A 17500-nucleotide genomic window follows, 5' to 3' on the forward strand; every position below is an offset into this window, starting at 1 on the left:
GATGAACTTTTTGTTCCATATTCTTACTGTTTTCCGTCGTACCTTGATGTAGGGAAAGGCCGCAGATAGCCATCTGTTGTTTGAAGGGTTAGGGAGATTAAAATGACCAGCGACTTGCTTAGACGCATACAATAATACAATACAATACATACTTAATTGACCGCTCCCCATAGGGGCTTTTCAGGGCCAATGAAACAATCAACGAAACAACAGAACACAACAACAACAACTGTTAAGAATCCCAACTGGCCGGAGGCAAACCAGTTGGCTATTTACAAGTGCAGCTGGGAAGTTGAACCAGGGACTACCAGGATCAAATTCGACGAGTGGTCAGAGCAGGTCTTGAACCGGGGATCTCCGGATCTCAAGGCAAGCGCCCTAACCACTGGGCCACACTGCCTCCTCACGCATCCTTGTCATTCTTCTCAACATCGTGAAGGTGTTTGCGGAATCGGTCGCCTTGTCGTCCGCCTGTCTCGGCAATGTATAATTTATTGCATAACGTACAGGTTATGTAATAAATAACATTTGCGGAGGTACATGTGAAACGATCGGTGATCGCTTAGGTCGCGATATTTTGCTAGTGTTAATAGTGAAAGGACAAGTTTTGCGTCGTGAGCGCGCGCATTTGAAAGTGCCGGGTTGCTCGTTAGCTTTGAGTGCGCTTCTAACTAAAATGTTGCCTACGTTTTTGTCGCGTTTGAATGAAATGAGTGGAGGTTGCGAAAAGATTCTGCCAGTCTCGGGATCATTTTGGAGTAATTTAAAGTTATTAAGAATGATACTTTTGACTGCGTGATTATGAGGATCGAAAGTGAGGGTGAATGGAGTTCTGCCATTCTTATCTTTTTGTGACGATTGTAGTGCTGACTGTTGATCAAATTGTTGGGCGCGATGATGGCCCGCTTTGACCACAGAGACAGGATAGCCACGATTTTGGAAGAACTGGCACATCTCCTCTGATTTGCTGGAAAAATCGGAGTCATCACTACATAGACGTCGAAGTCTAAGAAATTGAGAATAAGGAATAAAGTTCTTGACATGTGATGGATGTGACGATGAATACAACAAATAACTGTTAGAATTTGTAGGTTTGTGGTGCACACTAGTACATAAACCGTTGCCACTGATAGAAACTTTGATATCTAGGAAAGCCAATGAAGTTTCCGAAATTTCCCAGGTATATTTAAGAGCCGGATGCAATAAATTAGACAATAAATTATACATTGGCGAGACAGGCAGACGACTAGGCGACCGATTCCGCAAACACCTTCAAGATGTTGAGAAGAATGACAAGGCTACGTCTAAACCAGTCGCTCGTCATTTTAATCTCCCTAACCACTCCAAACAACAGATGGCTATCTGTGGCCTTTCCCAACATCAAGGTAAGCAGGAAGAATATGGAAAAAAATTCATTTTCCAAATCGGCACCGCTTAATCCCCACGGTATTAACTAATGCACTCCTATTTTTCACGCTGCCATGTTACCACCAATAGCGTAGCTCCCACTCCACTATAAAAACTACACACAACCATTAATTCCTCGATTCGCTCTGATGAAGGACTTGAAACGTCAGCTTTTAGAATCCCTGTACGGTGGTCAATTTACATTATCAACTCCGTTGATACAACCAAATTTTTGCTTGTGTACTAGATTGCACAAATGGATAACTCCTTGCAGGTATCAAGGAAAACAACAAACACAATCGCTTCAAAAAACAACAAATCTTGAGTCGCTTCGCCTCGCCGCTGGAGGAACGACATGTATTTTTCCATGCCAGCTGCAGGATTAATCTTATTCACAATGGCAAGAGTTACTCTTTTGTAAACGTTGTTTACATTTCGCTCTTTTCTTACTCGCGAAGCCAATGTTTACTTCTATCGAGAATGCTTTTTTTCTGATAGATCGTTTCAAAACTACTTTTTGGATTAAGATGATCACTGTTTAAGATTTTGTATTGTGTCGTTCACTTGTTTAAAGAGAACTATTTTATGGCGACACGAGCATGAGCTCGTTTGAAGGTTTCATTCAAACTTGCATTAGACCTCTTTAGCTTGTACGTTTTGTTTTCCCATTTCAGACCACGTGATGTTCTCAAGGGAATTTTCCTTTTGTTTTTTCATAAGTTATGCGTACATATTCACGTGCATAGGACGACATTTGAAAGAAAGTTTTCCGTGGAGTAACATCACGTGGTCTGAAATGGGAAAACAAAATGTACAAGCTAAAGAGGTCTATTGTTTTCTAATTAATGCACTTAGGGTTGTGTTCAAACTTGCCCATTGTTGTTGTTTTCACGTGCTTTCTAAGGGTAACGCTGTCTCTGGGGACCAGGACTATTAACCGAAGACCCCGTCTCACAACCATTGTTCATAAAAACTCTGTGGGACGTTAAGGATACCACTCACCATCTCCATGTGCCAAACACAGCAAAAGAAGGTCACTCTCGATCCTCACAGTAAACTGTCAAAGCATCTTGGCCAAAAATGAAGATCTCGCTAAACTAGCAGCAGATTGTAAGCCAGATATAAAAATCGGGTCTGAAACATGGCTGACGAAAAATCACAGTACAGTGGAGATATTAATAGCAGACATGCATGAGATTGAGAGGAGAGACAGCGGAACTGATCCTCATGGGGGATTGTTTATTGCTATCAAGAAAGATCTAATAGCTACTGGAGAACCTGAGCTTGAAACAGGCTGTGAAATCATGTGGTGCAAGTTACAAATATCTGGTAAAAAGACATTGCACATTGGAGCCTATTATAGGCCGCATGAAAATGACGAAGAGGCTTTACTAGAACTAGAGAGATCTTTGTCTTTAGTAAACGTCAACCGTCACAACCTCCTTGCTGGCAAATTAAATCTCCCAGGCTGGGACTGGAAAGAACACATTGTTAAGCCCTGCAACCATCCATCACTCCACTACCAGTTTGGGGATATACTGGATGATAATAATTTAACTCAAGTGGTCGAACTACCCACAAGAAATCAAAACATCTTAGACCTGGTCATTACAAACAACCCAAACAGTGTTAAGAATGTCTTTGTTATACCAGGTATATCAGACCATGACTGCCCTGTTGTGGAGTTAGATTTAACACCAGTACGTTATAAACAAAAACCGCGTGAGATCCCTTTGTATAAAAGGGCTAAATGGGACAATATCTCGGAAGACTTATTGGCAGCATCTGTGCAGATACAGAACAACACTGATGATAAAACTGTAAACGAAATGTGGATAGAATTTAAGGAGGCCATTGGTAAGGCAGTCAAAAAACACATCCCCCATAGAAGAACAAAATCTAGAGATAATTTACCATGGGTCACTCCCGGTGGGGGGGGGGGGGGGGGGGAGGTACTCGATATATCCCCGTGTGGGGAGGTGCAGCGCGGCCCCTCATACCCTGACCCTGTTTAAGACAAATATCGCTGATCTTCCTACCCATTTTAAGACAGAATTCCGATTTTTGATACCCTGTTTAGGACATTTAACCCAGTTTAAGACAAAAATTGATAAATCGATACCCTAATTAAGACTAAAAATGGTAAATTCGATATCCTGTTCAAGACAAAAATCCCGAAAAACATACCCTGGCTGGCCGCACGTCCCCATTAAGCCCTTATAAGGGAGTAACCCCCCCCCCCCCCCCCGGGGTGTCACTCCACAAATTCGTAAATTTTTACGTAAACGAGATAAGCTGTCCATCAGGAAAAAACGGCAACAACAGATGGGATTAGATGTCATCAATACAACAGTTGAGCGACTAAAAGCCCTAAAAAGGGTAATATAATGTGAAATGAGGAAAGCTTACTGGAGCTATGTGGAGTCAATAATTAATCCAACTGATGATCCACAAAGTCACACTGGAAGGAAACGTTTTTGAACCTTCATCAAACACCGCAAAACAGACACTGTTGGGATTAAGTCCCTCTGCGATAAAGGTAGAGATGTGACCAAACCTGCGGAAATAGCAACCTTGTTAAATGACAATTTCCAGGCAATTTTTACAACAGAAACACCAGTGAGGCCAGATCTCCTAAGGCGACCCTCACCTTACACTGACATGGCTGACATTAATATAACAGAATCTGGCGTGCTCAAATTGCTAAAATCTCTCAAAGCCCATAAGGCGCCAGGTCCAGACCAAATCAGCCCCCGTGTATTGAAAGAAATGGCAAATGTGATTGCCCCAATATATTTATACTAACTGCAATATTTAGGAAATCATATGACTCTGGTACTGTTCCTGAGGACTGGAAAACAGCAAACATCACTTCAGTCTTTAAGAAAGGAAAGAGATGTGATGCAGCAAACTACAGACCAATATCGCTAACCTGTATAGTCTGTAAATTAATGGAACATATCCTGACAAGTCATATCATGCAAACATGCAAATGATCATAACATCTTATATGGGCTACAACATGGCTTCAGGGGAGGTAGATCTTGTGAAACACAGCTGGTGGAGTTTATTGATGATTTAGCATATAATATGCAGAATGGAGGTCAAATAGATGTAGCCATAATGGATTTCTCTAAAGCTTTTGACAAAGTTCCAGTTAAAAAAAAACTGGAAATGGTACAGAGACGTGCAGCTCGGTATGTTTTAAACCGGTACAATTACGTATCAAATGTTAATGAGATGCTACAGGAATTACAATGGCACACCCTTGAAGAAAGGCGGAAAAAGGATAGACTAGTCATGTTCTATAAAATCCACAATGACCAAACTGGAATAGACACTGCGAAATATCTGAAGCCACTGGACCGAGTTAGCCGTCATGTCAACAACCAAGCTTATGAGGTCCCATTCGCTTTTACTGATTGTTATAAATTCTCCTACTTTCCAAGAACAATAATCGAGTGGAACGCTTTGCCAAATGAGACAGTAAATGCCTCTTCTCTGACGTCATTCACAAGCTGCCTTTAATTTAATTCATAATATCATTTATAATTACTTTTATTTATTGATATATTTATTTATTTATCTATTTATTTATATATCGACCACTGGCCGTTTCCAATTTGCAAGAATCATCAATTATTGTGATGGAGGCAAATAAACGGTAGATAGACAGAGATAGACACAATATTCGAAAAGAGCAGAGCACACGGCTCCCGGTGCTCTGGTCTGGTCTGAATAGATGTAACACTATAAGGTGCTACCGACTTATCCTACTTTCCTTATCTTCAGATCAACAAAACGTTAACCTGCCAAAATGACTCCGTGTACAAACATTTATTTCTCATAAATATATCACTATTAGTAGATAATATCGGAAGATTAAGAATTATACACTGATACCAGTGCGTTTTCAAGTTAAAACGAGGGTAATAACCATGTGATAAGTTATCAATAATACCAAAAAAATGAAACAGCAGCAATGAAATAAAGTTATAATTTAAACTACTAGGAAATACGACGCTCTGGCCGTTCTCCAGTCGTTATGAAGGAAGTCGAAGAATTCAAAATCAGGACGTAAAAACACATTTAGAAAGCGTCAGAGAACTTTGAACAAATGTAATCAGTCGAACAACAAAAAAATGAACAGAACAACACATCAAAATCTCAACACGTCTCAAATCTGATTGTACGTTTTGGTCTCAGCTCGTTAATAAAGAAAATTCCTAAACGAGACAGTCGCAATTGTTTTTGCATTTTGAAAACACTCAAGTCCTTGAGATATCTTTTGGAGCCTGCCTTCCAGTAGATGAATTATTGCTATACTAATATATTTGCAAATTATTGCAACTGCCTAGTTGAAGATCAAGCTCACAGCAAAGAGCAACCAAAAAATAATTCTCACTCTCTCTTGACAAGAAAGGAATGATAGAACAAAATGATTAGCAAGAACATTGAAACATTTACTTAGGCGAGTATGAAATGTTCAGGAATTGTTAGAATCAGAGCACTATAAATTGGCTATAAGGACCTATTGCCAAAGATAGAAAGGCGTCGCGTACGACCAATTATGGTCTGTATGTCAAAATATTCAATCTAGGAGTTCCAATTTGCATATTGCTGCAAGAGTTTGCTTCCTTGTTTCTTTTCGTCGAATGATAAACATTAACAGAGATGTGATGGGGGTCTTAAATACATTGAAAGTTCATTCATTATTCCTTTCTCCCGAAAGTTCCATTCTTGGGTATTACTGTCCGATAGTACACGCGCCGTGATTGGTCGCGACTTTATTGTTAAAATACACAAAGAACATCTTAGCAACCTCGTTTACTCGGGCCACACTGTAACTGACTCTAAAACACAAGGAGTGAAGGAGTGAATCACCTGAGAAAATGGCTATACGCTAGCCTGCGTAGCAATCGTTCCTGTTCGAAAGAAGAGCTCCTAAATGCTTTTCCGCAAACTGGCCGCGCGAAAATTGGGCCAAGAGACTGAGGAAACGCTTTAGGAGCCCTTATTTTTGAAAAACCCGTTCGCCCACGAACGGGGACTTCTGATCGGTGCGGCACAGTCACAATGATTCGCAAGTTACAAATTTCCGAGCAAAGTATTTCTTGCTAGTTCTAGCGTGACAAAGACAATGGTGGAAGATGTGGAAGGTATTGAATCGTGTGTTGAAGTTGAGCGAATCGGGTTCCGGTTTACATTAAAAAGGAAACAAGAACTGTCAATGCGCCATCTTTTTAACTGTATAGATGTAATGGTCGTTTTGCCAACAGGATGCGGAAAAAGCTTAATTTTTCAAATGTTTGTCATGATGTGCGGTATTCGAAATAAAAGAAAACGAAGAACAGGCTTCTCAAGTATCAAGTAAGTCGTTGAGGTAAATTCTATCGAAATGACGGCCTGTGAAGATTTAAATGAAAATCTGGAATGCTTGGACGATATCTAGCTAGAGAAATTCAACATTATTTACGCGTCAACTAAAGCCGCTGTGTATATTAAAACGCTTCCATAATTTACTAAAAGCAAAAATTCGTTATTTAACAAAACTTTGGCAATGCTTATTGTCGACGAAAAGTTTGGACTGGACTGAAGTAAGCTTTTCGTTTCGTTCGCTTGTAAAAGATACTTTATATTTACACAGAATAAGTTAATAAAATGCCTGCGAACTATCAGAATTATATCTGTTTCAGGATAAGGAAAAAACTGTATTCGTCAAGTTCTATATCATGAATGGAGACAAGATGAAGACAAATACGCTGCTCCCCTGTTAAATTGTCTCTTATTGTGACAAGAAAGCGGTTTCTTTACACAAAGGCATGCCATTTTTTTAGGGAATATTTATTTGCTATTTCATTTACGATTTCGTGACGATTTGAAAAAAAAACGTACTGTTGATTATCAAACTAGCGGGGAGATTTTCCGGTAATTTCCGGGAGATTTAGTAAGAGTCATTTCGTCAACCAATTTGCACCAAGAAATAGCCAGCAAGTCGCACTGAAATCGCCGTTAATTTAAAAATCGCAACTAAAACCTCTTGAATGGTTTCATGGTCTGCTTTGGTGGAGTTTTGTATTCAGTGGCCTTACTACCCATGGAAATCTGTACGGCTCGGTTATCAGGGGCACCCAACGTCAATTTTCGGAAAATATCTTTTCGGAAGACGATTTGAGATCTTCGGAACATTTGTTGTGAAATTTCTTGCTAGCCTGCCTCTCCTGGGATTTTCGAACATCTGAAAAAAGGTATAACTGCCCATTGTAAACCGATTTTTACCCTAAAAAGGTCACCTAGAATTTTCGGGAGCCTTTTTTCTGGCTGAAATTTTCGAAAAGATAAGTTTTGATCCCTATAGTTTTCGGATCACTAGACTTTCAGCTAGGAAATCCGAACAGATGAAAAAAAATTAGGGCATAAAAATATGCCTATGCGTACCGTTTAAATACTAAAATGCGTTTAATGCTATGTTTAAATGGTTTTGAACTATATTCTCGTTGGGTGCCCCCAGGTTATGTTCCTAAATTTCGTCTTTTGCGAGCGCACGGATTGCTTACACGTTCTGAAAATTGCCTGTTGTTTTCGTCAATTTATAGATCTATTCCAACCGCTCAGCTAATAAGTATCTTTTCTCTTCGATGGTTTGAACAAATTCTTGGAAGAAACATATAGTCTTACCAGGCTGAGAAGCTGCCGTTTCAAATTTAACTTTAAAATCACACCGACAAATTGTGCATTGATCGCTCGGTGTCTCCTCGGTGCCTCGGTTTGTTTTGACGGAAGTAAACATGTGTTAACAAGGTTTTTTCTTCAGTAATGGCAGCTTACGGCTGATTTTGCTGAAGGGGAAAAACCGGAGGACCCGGAGAAAAACCCTTACAGCAGAGTAGAAAACCAACACAATCTCGACCCTTTTCTGGTCCGGGAATCGAACCTGGGCCACATTGGTGGGAGGCGAGTGAGCTCACCACTGCGCCATCACTGCGCCATCACCGCTCCCCATGTACTCATGAATGTGACGTAATAGGTCACCATGGCAACAAAAGAGCCATCTAGAAACACCTTGTATTCTGTTTTAAACGGTTATATCTCAAAAACGAACGGGGTGACCCACATTTTTTTATTGTTGGAAAGTGATATTAAGCTAAACTGAAATTCTCTCAAAAGTTCCAGTACTTTGAATTAAAAAACTTGTTGTCACTGACTAAAAAACTTATGTAAAAAGGACGTTTCAGTCAAAATACTATGACCTTCTTCAGCATAAAATGGCTTACGAATACAAATGAGTGCTTTAAAAGAGCCGTAGAAACGTCACTTGGGATTGCCAAGGGCCTTGTAAATGTACGGAATGTAAACGTGTTCATTAATGGAATTCGGTTCCCGAATTGAGTGCCATGCTTCTAAAAATAATCTTTTTGACCATTGGGAACAACGGTCAATGACCTTGACGTCGTCAAGGTCAAAATAGTGATTATTTTCTACGCAATGTTGGGTTAATAAAGAATTCCTATCTCCCGTAAAAATCGCTCTTTTGTGTTCTCTTGATCTAGATCTTAAGGCCCTTGATGTTTGAGGGAGTGGAACTCTGTAAGATGTTCCCGAGCGATGCAGACATGCTATCGTCAACGTATCTATACCACCACTTAGGAGGGTGGGGTGCGGTGATTAAAGCTCTCTCTTCAACGTGTTCCATAACTAAATTTGCGAAAATTGCGCTCACAGGTGAACCCATTGAGCAGCCGAAAATTTGTTTGTAGAAAGTGCCATCAACGATGAAGTAGTTGTTATCAAGTACAAATTCAAGCAAATTCATGATGTTGTTAACAGACATGTTTGTTTAGCAAAGAGCTATCAACAGGAGTAATCTATAAAATTAATTGTAAAACGTGTGACAAAGTTTATATAGGTCAAACATCAAGGGCCTTAAGATCTAGAACAAGAGAACACGAAAGAGCGATTTTTACGGGAGATAGGAATTCTTTATTAACCCAACATTGCGTAGAAAATAATCACTATTTTGACCTTGACGACGTCAAGGTCATTGACCGTTGTTCCCAATGGTCAAAAAGATTATTTTTAGAAGCATGGCACTCAATTCGCGAACCGAATTCCATTATTGAACACGTTTACATTCCGTACATTTACAAGGCCCTTGGCAATCCCAAGTGACGTTTCTACGGCTCTTTTAAAGCACTCATTTGTATTCGTAAGCCATTTTAAGCTGAAGAAGGTCATAGTATTTTGACCGAAACGTCCTTTTTACATAAGTTTTTTAGTCAGTGACAACAAGTTTTTTTAATTCTTTTTATCATGCCTGACTACAACTACGGTATTTTTAAATTCCAGTACTTTGCAAAACGTTTTATTTTAGCCTGGTAATCACTTTCCAGCAATGAAAATTATGGGTCACCGAGTTCGTTTCTCAGATATAACCATTTAAAGACAAAGTGAAGGGTGTTTCAGGATGGCCCTTTTGAAGGCATAGCGACTTATTACGTGACATAAATGAGTGTATCTTGTTAAGCAGTTATTGGTGCTTTTAATAGTACCATAATTTTCCCATTACGTGAAACAGTTGGGTACACTCAATCCTTCCAAATCAAGTGAAGTTTGATGAAATAGTGTTAAAACTGATTTGAGCCTCCAGTAACGTCATCATGTTTAACAAAAACTGAATGCAAAACGAATTGTTGCAAACACCTTGAAAACAAAACACTTTTCAATATTTTTTTTCACCGAGGTAAGTCACTTGTGAGGGAGAGATGGGCCCGAAAAATGGCGGCAGCCCAGATGGCGACTGAATTTTTGGATGATTGAAGGAGTAGTCCACAGGGAGGGAATCAATGTTTTCAACTCTCCCTCAACAAGGACTTTGGCGTATCATCAATTTTATGTTGTTAATGCATAAGAGAACTTGAAAAGTTCGAGCCAGCTATGCGTCTGTCCTCTAATAGACCATAAGTGAGAACTAGTCAAAAATGCGTACATTATTGAGCTTATTATATAATCACAAGCTCCTTTACGCAATCTCCACCTGTATCATCCACTCACAAAACAAGTTCATCTGAGATTCTCAGCTAGAGCCACCAGAGGAAATATTTTCCTTTCTTGAGATGTTGGCCTGGAAATCACGCAGCGTTTTCTCGGACCATGGAAAAAAGGTTTCTTCTTGCACCCACGGTGCATCAACAACTCAATATTTTACTATATATATACTTAGTTATTTCACTCAGTGTACCTGGTTTGCAACCAGTCCCTAGGGACACAGATAGCAATGATGTAATGTACAATTGCTGTTGAACCAACAAAAGATGCTAATGAGAGGAGAGATCTTTTGTTTTCGTTCACCAACATGTGGCGGCCCGGACGAAGCAACATGAAAACCATCAATTAAATTAATTAGTACATAGTTAGCTTTGTATGTTAGCCACTTTGAGGTTGCGTGACAGACAGGGTCGAGAGTCTTATTGGGTTGCATTGTGGGACTGTTTTGGGCACGAGCCACTGTTTAAGCAGTCATTTACTCGCAAAGCAAGAAGACTTTTTTATATTCTTCAACGATAACAACTTAGGTTTTTTATAAGTAAACGTCGTAGGTACCACGATATCTCACTGACCCTTTGATCATAGCCTTTCGTTTTCGGGACACGTTTGCACCTTGGCAAGCGAGTTATCGTTTTAAAATTGCCTTTGCACAATATTCTGGTGGTTTAGGAAGCTCGGCTCCGGGTATATCGCTTTCTTGCAACTTGATTTCTTGTTCCGCGCAAGCAATGTTGAAAATGCGTTCCCCGAAACAGTCCCACCAGGCAATTCAAAAGGACTCTCTACCCTGTCTCCCGCGCAACCTCAAAGTAGACAATAGCATGCCATTTCCTGTCTTAATGTTTTACTCTCTTCTCTTCAATGTTCGTTTTTTAGTATAGAAGATTAATGGTGACCTTTTACGATGTGGAAATTAGGCACGTCGTTCCATGGATATTTCTTAAACACTGCAAATATTCTCTCTTTAATTGTATTTAATTTAAAATAGCGATGAGTTATATTCAAACCCAAAGGTGACTGCATAAGATTCAAATATCAGTGAAAGAAGAGACACGAGCTTTCCAAAGTGTCCTATTCACCTACAAGCAAATCGAGCGAGATTCGCGGCTGAAAATATGGTAATCGGATAAAAGAGTTAAAATCGTCTTTATGTGCTACAGTCGAACCTGTAGCGGCAACCCTCGGGACTTGAGGAACTGACAGCTTAATAAAGGTGGCCGCTTAATACAGTATAATGTCAATTTTAGTGGCGTTTCATTAAAAAGCACTTTATGCAAGGAAACAATAGGACAATCAACACTCTTTCAAGGCATCAATACTTCAAACAAAGTTGCCAACTTGTAACTTAAAGGTACGGAACATTTTTGAAAGGGCCAACAAACAACAGGAAAGTCTGGATAATATAAAGGGTAAGCAATTAAACAAAGGTGGAGGTTATGGCCTGAAAACCCCTTTCGAGTATACCTTTGAAGGCGATTTATTCTCCATCGCGTTCTGAAGGACAAGCTAATTAAACAGGAGTTTCTAGCAAAGAGGGAAGCATTTTCAAAACGAACATTTTTTTGCCTTTGTGATCTTGTACTGTACTTCTTCAGCACATTGCAGATAAATGGAGAGAGTTAATGACTAAGCGGCCGATTATCAGCTTACAGTAGCTTTGTACATGTTATTTCTTTACAGTGATGATAGATCGCATTTTAAACACAATAAAATGCTGCATAAAATGACATGTGGCTTAGTTTCTGTTCAAGGGTGGCCGCTTAATACATGTAAAAGAAACAAAGCAAGACAAACAAAAGACTGCCACAGTGTGGCCATGGCCGCTCAATAGAGGTGGCCGCCTAATACAGGTAACAAATACAGCGTTTGTATGGGCAAAAAATCGCGACTTTGAAAACTGGCCGCTTAATAGAGGGTGGCCGCTTAACGCAGGGCCGTTATATACAGGTCCGACTGTACATTATCTCACTGTTTTAATATATACTAAAGCAACTGTTCACCGAAGTGGAGGTGGCTAGTAGTGGATATTTGCCTCCCCGCTACCCGCTACGCGCCTTGGTAAGTATCCACCAATAACCACCTCCTCCTCGGTGAATTGTTGTTAAATATGCCAAAATTACGATACTTGACAAAAGAATAGCAGGTTTCCAAAGAACAGAAGCATGTGGGAAAAAAAAACCCTGCCACTATGATAAAAGATTTGACGCTTAGGGCCCCCCTAGAGGCACCTGCCATTTTTTTAAGCTTCTTTCACCTAAATTAAAGAAAACTGACCGACTGTTGTTCTCCAGGGGTTGAGACCTGAGTAAAAACAATACACCCATTAGAATCAAGTGAGATAAATCTAAAGAGAGCATATTTTTACTTTGTGACGAGTGCAATTCTGATGCGTGCGCCGCACGAGATAAAGTAACCTAGGGAAACCAGCAGCTGTTCTTAACGCAAAAAAAAAAACAAAGAACCCTGCAGATCCTAACGAAATATTGCATTTCCAGCTTTTCTTGCAGTAAGCCAAGTCAGCACAATAATGGCTTCTCCCTCCACCAGCACAAGTGAGTCAGCTTCTACAAGTTTCTCTTCATCGTTCAGTGTTAGCACTTCAATGTCTAAAAGTGCTTCTCCCTCCATCAGCACAAGTGAATCAGCTTCTACAAGTGTGTCTCCATCCCTCAGCATTAGCGTTTCACGTTCTTCAAGTTTATCAATATCCTTTAGTGTTAGCACTTCAATGTCCACAAGTTCTTCTCCCTCCATAAGCCCAAGTCAATCAGCTTCTACAAGTGTGTCGCCATCCCTCAGCATTAGCGTTTCAGAGTCTCCAAGTGTTTCTCCCTCCATCAGCGAAGGTAAATCAGATTCTACAAGTGTGTCTCCATCCCTCAGCATTAGCGCTTCACGTTCTACAAGTGTATCAATATCCTTTAGTGTTAGCACTTCAAAGTCCACAAGTGCTTCTCCCTCCATAAGCGCAAGTCAATCAGCTTCTACAAGTGTGTCGCCATCCCTCAGCATTAGCGTTTCAGAGTCTCCAAGTGTTTCTCCCTCCATCAGCGAAGGTGAATCAGCTTCTACAAGTGTGACTCCATCCCTCAGCTTTAGCGCTTCACGTTCTACAAGTGTATCAATATCCTTTAGTGTTAGCACTTCAAAGTCCACAAGTGCTTCTCCCTCCATCAGCGCAAGTCAATCAGCTTCTTCAAGTGTGTCACCATCCCTCAGCATTAGCGTTTCAGAGTCTCTAAGTGTTTCTCCCTCTATCAGCGAAGGTGAATCAGCTTCATCAAGTGTGTCTCCATCCTTCAGCATTAGCGCTTCACGTTCTACAAGTGTATCAATATCCTTTAGTGTTAGCACTTCAAAGTCCACAAGTGCTTCTCCCTCCATCAGCGAAAGTGAATCAGCTTCTACAAGTGTGTCACCATCCCTCAGCATTAGCGTTTCAGAGTCTCTAAGTGTTTCTCCCTCTATCAGCGAAGGTGAATCAGCTTCATCAAGTGTGTCTCCATCCTTCAGCATTAGCGCTTCACGTTCTACAAGTGTATCAATATCCTTTAGTGTTAGCACTTCAAAGTCCACAAGTGCTTCTCCCTCCATCAGCGAAAGTGAATCAGCTTTTACAAGTGTGTCACCATCCCTCAGCATTAGCGTTTCAGAGTCTCTAAGTGTTTCTCCCTCTATCAGCGAAGGTGAATCAGCTTCATCAAGTGTGTCTCCATCCTTCAGCATTAGCGCTTCACGTTCTACAAGTGTATCAATATCCTTCAGTGTTAGCACTTCAGGGTCTCCAAGTGCTTCTCCCTCCATCAGCGAAAGTGAATCAGCTTCTACAAGTGTGTCACCATCCCTCAGCATTAGCGTTTCAGAGTCTCTAAGTGTTTCTCCCTCTATCAGCGAAGGTGAATCAGCTTCATCAAGTGTGTCTCCATCCTTCAGCATTAGCGCTTCACGTTCTACAAGTGTATCAATATCCTTCAGTGTTAGCACTTCAGGGTCTCCAAGTGCTTCTCCCTCCATCAGCGAAAGTGAATCACCTTCTACAAGTGTGTCACCATCCCTCAGCATTAGCGTTTCAGAGTCTCTAAGTGTTTCTCCCTCTATCAGCGAAGGTGAATCAGCTTCATCAAGTGTGTCTCCATCCTTCAGCATTAGCGCTTCACGTTCTACAAGTGTATCAATATCCTTCAGTTTTAGCACTTCAGGGTCCACAAGTGTTTCTCCCTCCATCAGCGCAAGTCAATCAGCTTCTTCAAGTGTGTCACCATCCCTCAGCATTAGCGTGTCAGAGTCTCTAAGTGTTTCTCCCTCCATCAGCGATGGTGAATCAGCTTCATCAAGTTTGTCTCTATCCTTCAGCATTAGTGCTTCACGTTCTACAAATGTATCAATATCCTTCAGTGTTAGAACTTCAGGGTCTCCAAGTGCTTCACCCTCCATCAGCGAAAGTGAATCAACTTCTACAAGTGTGTCTCCATCCCTCAGCATTAGCGCTTCACGTTCTACAAGTGTATCAATAACCTTTAGAGTTAGCACTTCAGGGTCCACAAGCGTTTCTCCCTCCATCAGCGCAAGTCAATCAGCTTCTTCAAGTGTTTCTCCATCCCTCAGAATTAGCGTTTTGGAGTCTCCAATTGTTTCTCCCTCCATCAGTAAAAGTGAATCAGCTTTTTCAAGTGCTTCTCCATTTCTCAGCATTAGCATTTCACGTTCTAAAGGTGTATCAGTATCTCTCAGCGCAAGTGAATCCGCTTCTTCAAGTGTGTCTTCATCCCTTAGCATTAGCGCTTTAGGGTCTCCAAGTGCTTTTTCCTCCATCATCGCAAGTTATTCAGCTACTACAATTGTGTCTCCATCCCTTAGCATCAGCGCTTCATATTTTACAAGTGTATCAATATCCCGCAGTGCTATTGATTCAGTTTCGACAACTGTGTCTCCATCCCTCCACATTAGTACCTCAGGTTCTACAAGTGTGTTTCCTTCCCAACGCATTGACACTTCAGGTTCTGCAAATACTTTTTCCTCTCTTAGTGCAGGTTATTCAGCTTCTTCAAGCCTTTCTACATCCCAAAGCTCAAGCAATTTAGCTTCTACAGATGACTCTCGATCCGTCAACGCCAGTGCTTTAACGTCTAAACATGTGTCTCTATCCATCAGCGTTGGCAAATCAACTTCTACAAGTGTGCCTTCCTCTCTTAAAGCAAGTAATTCAGCTTCTGCAAGCGTGTCGACATCCCTAAGCTCGAGTGCTTCAGCTTCTGCGGATGACTCTCCATCCCTCAGCGCCAGCGCTTCAGCTTCTTCAGGAGTGTCTCAATCGACAAGCTTATACATATCAACTTCTACACATGTGTCTTCCTCCCACAGCATAAGCTCTTCAGCTCCGACAAGATCTAAATCCTTAAGTGCAAGCGATTTATCTTCTACAATTGTGTCCGCAGCATTTAGCATTGGTGTTTCAGCTACTTCAAGTGTGTCTCTATCAATGAGTATAAACGATTCCGTTTTAACAACTGCCTCTCCATCCTCCAGCTTAAGCGCCTTAGCCTCGATGTCTTCAGTCTCCATCAGTAAAGCTGTTAGTCTGAGTGTCTCAGAGCGTAGTTCAAGCACAGTTGCATTCCTGGTTCCCTCTACTTTGACTCAAAGTGTCATGAGCATAAACACGTTTTCTGGGCGATCAAGCATGGTTACCACATACATCACTCTTTCAAAAAGCCTGTCTACAAGTCAGTCGCCTTCCAAGAGTGCACATATCTCTTCATTTATAAGCCCATCAAGAAGCTCTTCCATCAGTCAAATCATGTCTTCATCATTTGGTAAGCTTCCTAGCAGAATTAACTCACCACAGTTAAAGCCACTTTTTCAACTAGATAATCCTAAAACGGCTCCAAAGCAATACATTTTTAGCTGGTATTTAGACCATAGAAGGACATTTTAGTGGCATCGTTATTTACATCCCCTCGTGCAAACAAATTGCAAAAACTATTATCCATGCAATTAGCCATAAACTGAAAAACGTCGGGCCGACTTTTTCCAAGATTACCCAAATGCAATCCGTTTGAATCTTGTCCATTTGTGTCCATGCATTCTTCTCTTTCCTGTTTTTTACTGTATTTGTTTTATGTTTTTCAAAGTGGTTTTTGGCATGTTTCGTTCGATTTTTGGGCATTTGGGTATCAGGAAATTATATCATTTTGCTTGACATTGCCCCTTTAACACGTTCTAAAACCGTCGGAAATATTGTAAAACTGGCACCTTCGGGCCATTTTATTATTTACTATATCGATTTCTTAAAAAAAACTATGACAATTCAGCTATAAAATAAAGTTATTTACCAGAAATCTGCTTCAATTTTCAAACTGAAGCTAAATTGTTGAGATGTACTCTATCCGAGGGAAAGGAATGTTAAATTAGCAACTATCTTTTAGCTTTTTTTGGGGGGGGGGGGGGGGGGAAACTACATTTAAGGCCAAGTTAATAAAAATTGCGTATGAATTTTCTAGGCAGAATTCGAAGGAACTTGGAAAAATCTCTTTTCCTTTTAAATACATTTCGCAAATAAACATGGAAATTTCCATGTTCCTTTCATCCTCAAATTGCAAAAGAAGATGGAAATTTCCGTCCTCCTTTGATCCGCAAAATGTAAAACAACATGGAAATTTCCACTCTTTTTTCATCCGCAAAATGTAAAGGAACATGGAAATTTCCATGTTCCTTTCATCCATAAAATGTAAAGAACATGCACGTGAGGCATATTTTTCGTATGTAAAACGAGTGGTCATATTGAGTAACGACGTCACAATTCCCGCCTTTTTCCCTCTTTTTTTTTTTTTTATTTTTTTTTTATATCAGAAGTTCATGACCTTGAAGCGCTTAACTCTGGTTCAGAGCAGGGGTTTTTTCAGTTTGAAAATTTCCTTATTTGGATGAAACGTATCTCGTGCATTTTCCTGCGTGTTCAGCTTCGATCACATTTTTGTACATATTTGAGCATAGAATTTTGTTGCCCTAAAATTCCCAGCTTTGTTCCAAGGAAACAAGTGTTAAGTTA

The 17500-nt window shown here is 40.4% G+C and overlaps 1 protein-coding gene across 1 annotated transcript in view; it reads left to right on the plus strand.

Moving 5' to 3' along the window:
• The window catches only part of LOC137985954 (mucin-like protein), a 79576-nt gene that overhangs the window by 8325 nt on the left and 53751 nt on the right, over positions 1 to 17500 (plus strand). The window contains exon 2 of the mRNA XM_068833411.1: positions 12948 to 16265. Within this exon, the coding sequence (XP_068689512.1) occupies positions 12948 to 16265 (3318 nt within the window). The remainder of the gene's footprint in view (positions 1 to 12947; positions 16266 to 17500) is intronic.

This window comes from Montipora foliosa, unplaced genomic scaffold, assembly GCF_036669935.1.
Source record: "Montipora foliosa isolate CH-2021 unplaced genomic scaffold, ASM3666993v2 scaffold_12, whole genome shotgun sequence".
Classification (NCBI taxonomy): Eukaryota; Metazoa; Cnidaria; class Anthozoa; order Scleractinia; family Acroporidae; genus Montipora; species Montipora foliosa.